This window comes from Anopheles bellator, unplaced genomic scaffold (assembly GCF_943735745.2).
Source record: "Anopheles bellator unplaced genomic scaffold, idAnoBellAS_SP24_06.2 scaffold02842_ctg1, whole genome shotgun sequence".
In the NCBI taxonomy this organism is placed as follows: domain Eukaryota; kingdom Metazoa; phylum Arthropoda; class Insecta; order Diptera; family Culicidae; genus Anopheles; species Anopheles bellator.
This window is the reverse complement of record NW_026686964.1, coordinates 1-1,127: the sequence shown is the minus strand read 5'-3', so window position 1 is coordinate 1,127 and position 1,127 is coordinate 1. Positions and strand designations below refer to the sequence as shown.

General features: G+C 46.3%; 1 protein-coding gene across 1 annotated transcript; it reads left to right on the top strand.

The window, feature by feature from the left end:
* Window positions 1-4: 4 nt before the first annotated feature.
* LOC131214834 (probable cytochrome P450 6a13) lies at window positions 5-672 on the top strand (the record flags this gene model as incomplete). Its single annotated transcript, XM_058209167.1, has 2 exons — window positions 5-170; window positions 248-672. Coding segments are annotated over 2 exons (591 nt in total), but the record flags the coding sequence as incomplete, so codon positions are not given.
* Between the last annotated feature and the right edge of the window lie 455 nt (window positions 673-1,127).

Here is a 1,127-nt window from a genome sequence, read left to right as displayed (position 1 = left end):
CTTTGAGACGTCTTCCACAACGATGTCCTTCTGTCTGTACGAGTTGGGGTTACACCAGGAACTTCAGGATCGAGCGCGCCAGGAAGTTACCACCGTTCTGAAGAACCATGGAAATTCAATCTCCTACGAGGCACTGCACGAAATGAAGTACATTGAAAAGTGCATTAACGGTCTGTATGAGCATTATGGGATCGCTTAGGAAAATTGTTCTCAATGCATTTGCATTTGCTCAATGACTCATTTGCAGAATCACTCCGGAAGTATCCACCGGCAACAACTCTAAATAGGAAAGTCACCAAGGAGTACCGCGTACCGTTCGAGTGCAGTTCTCCGGTACTCGCCAAAGGGCTGAACGTGCTGGTTCCGGTGTACGCAATTCACCACGATCCCGACTACTACCCCGAACCAGAGCGTTTCGATCCGGAGCGGTTTTCGGTGGAAGAATGTGCCAAACGCCATCCGTTCGCTTTTCTGCCCTTCGGCGAAGGTCCGCGCAATTGCATTGGCATGCGCTTCGGGATGATGCAGGCCAGAATTGGGTTGGTGTATCTACTGAAGCACTTCCGCTTTTCGCTCGTATCGCACAAAATGCGTGTGCCGCTGAAGATCAACCCCTCCAGCCTCGCCCTGTCCATCGAGGGTGGACTGTGGTTAAATGTCGAAAAGTTGTGACCAATGACGCGAACATTTCGGTTCTGAAATAACGACAGTAACAACGAAGAAAACATAGTCCCAAGTAGCAGAGCAAGAAGGGAACGGAATGATTTTCTTACCCTATTACGTATCTCACAAATAATAAATTAAATCAATAAAGACCTGTCTTTGTTGCGTGTCAAAAAGATATTGTTTATCATGGGTGGTGAATTCCTTCATTATTTTCCTTTTTTTCAACGGTGGTTCAGAGCAAACTCAGCTGCTTCACACCGTCATTTGACTGTGTCCGTGATGTCAATGATTGCTATGATTACTCTCATCCAGACTGCCATTTTATCACACACAAAGGTACCAATATAAGATCAGTTTCGGACTGGCAGGCTTACAATTTGGTCTCCTTCAGCCACATAGCGTCCTTCGAGTACAGGATGAAATTGCTAATTAGAAATTCCATCGGTATTGTGGTCTTGGCA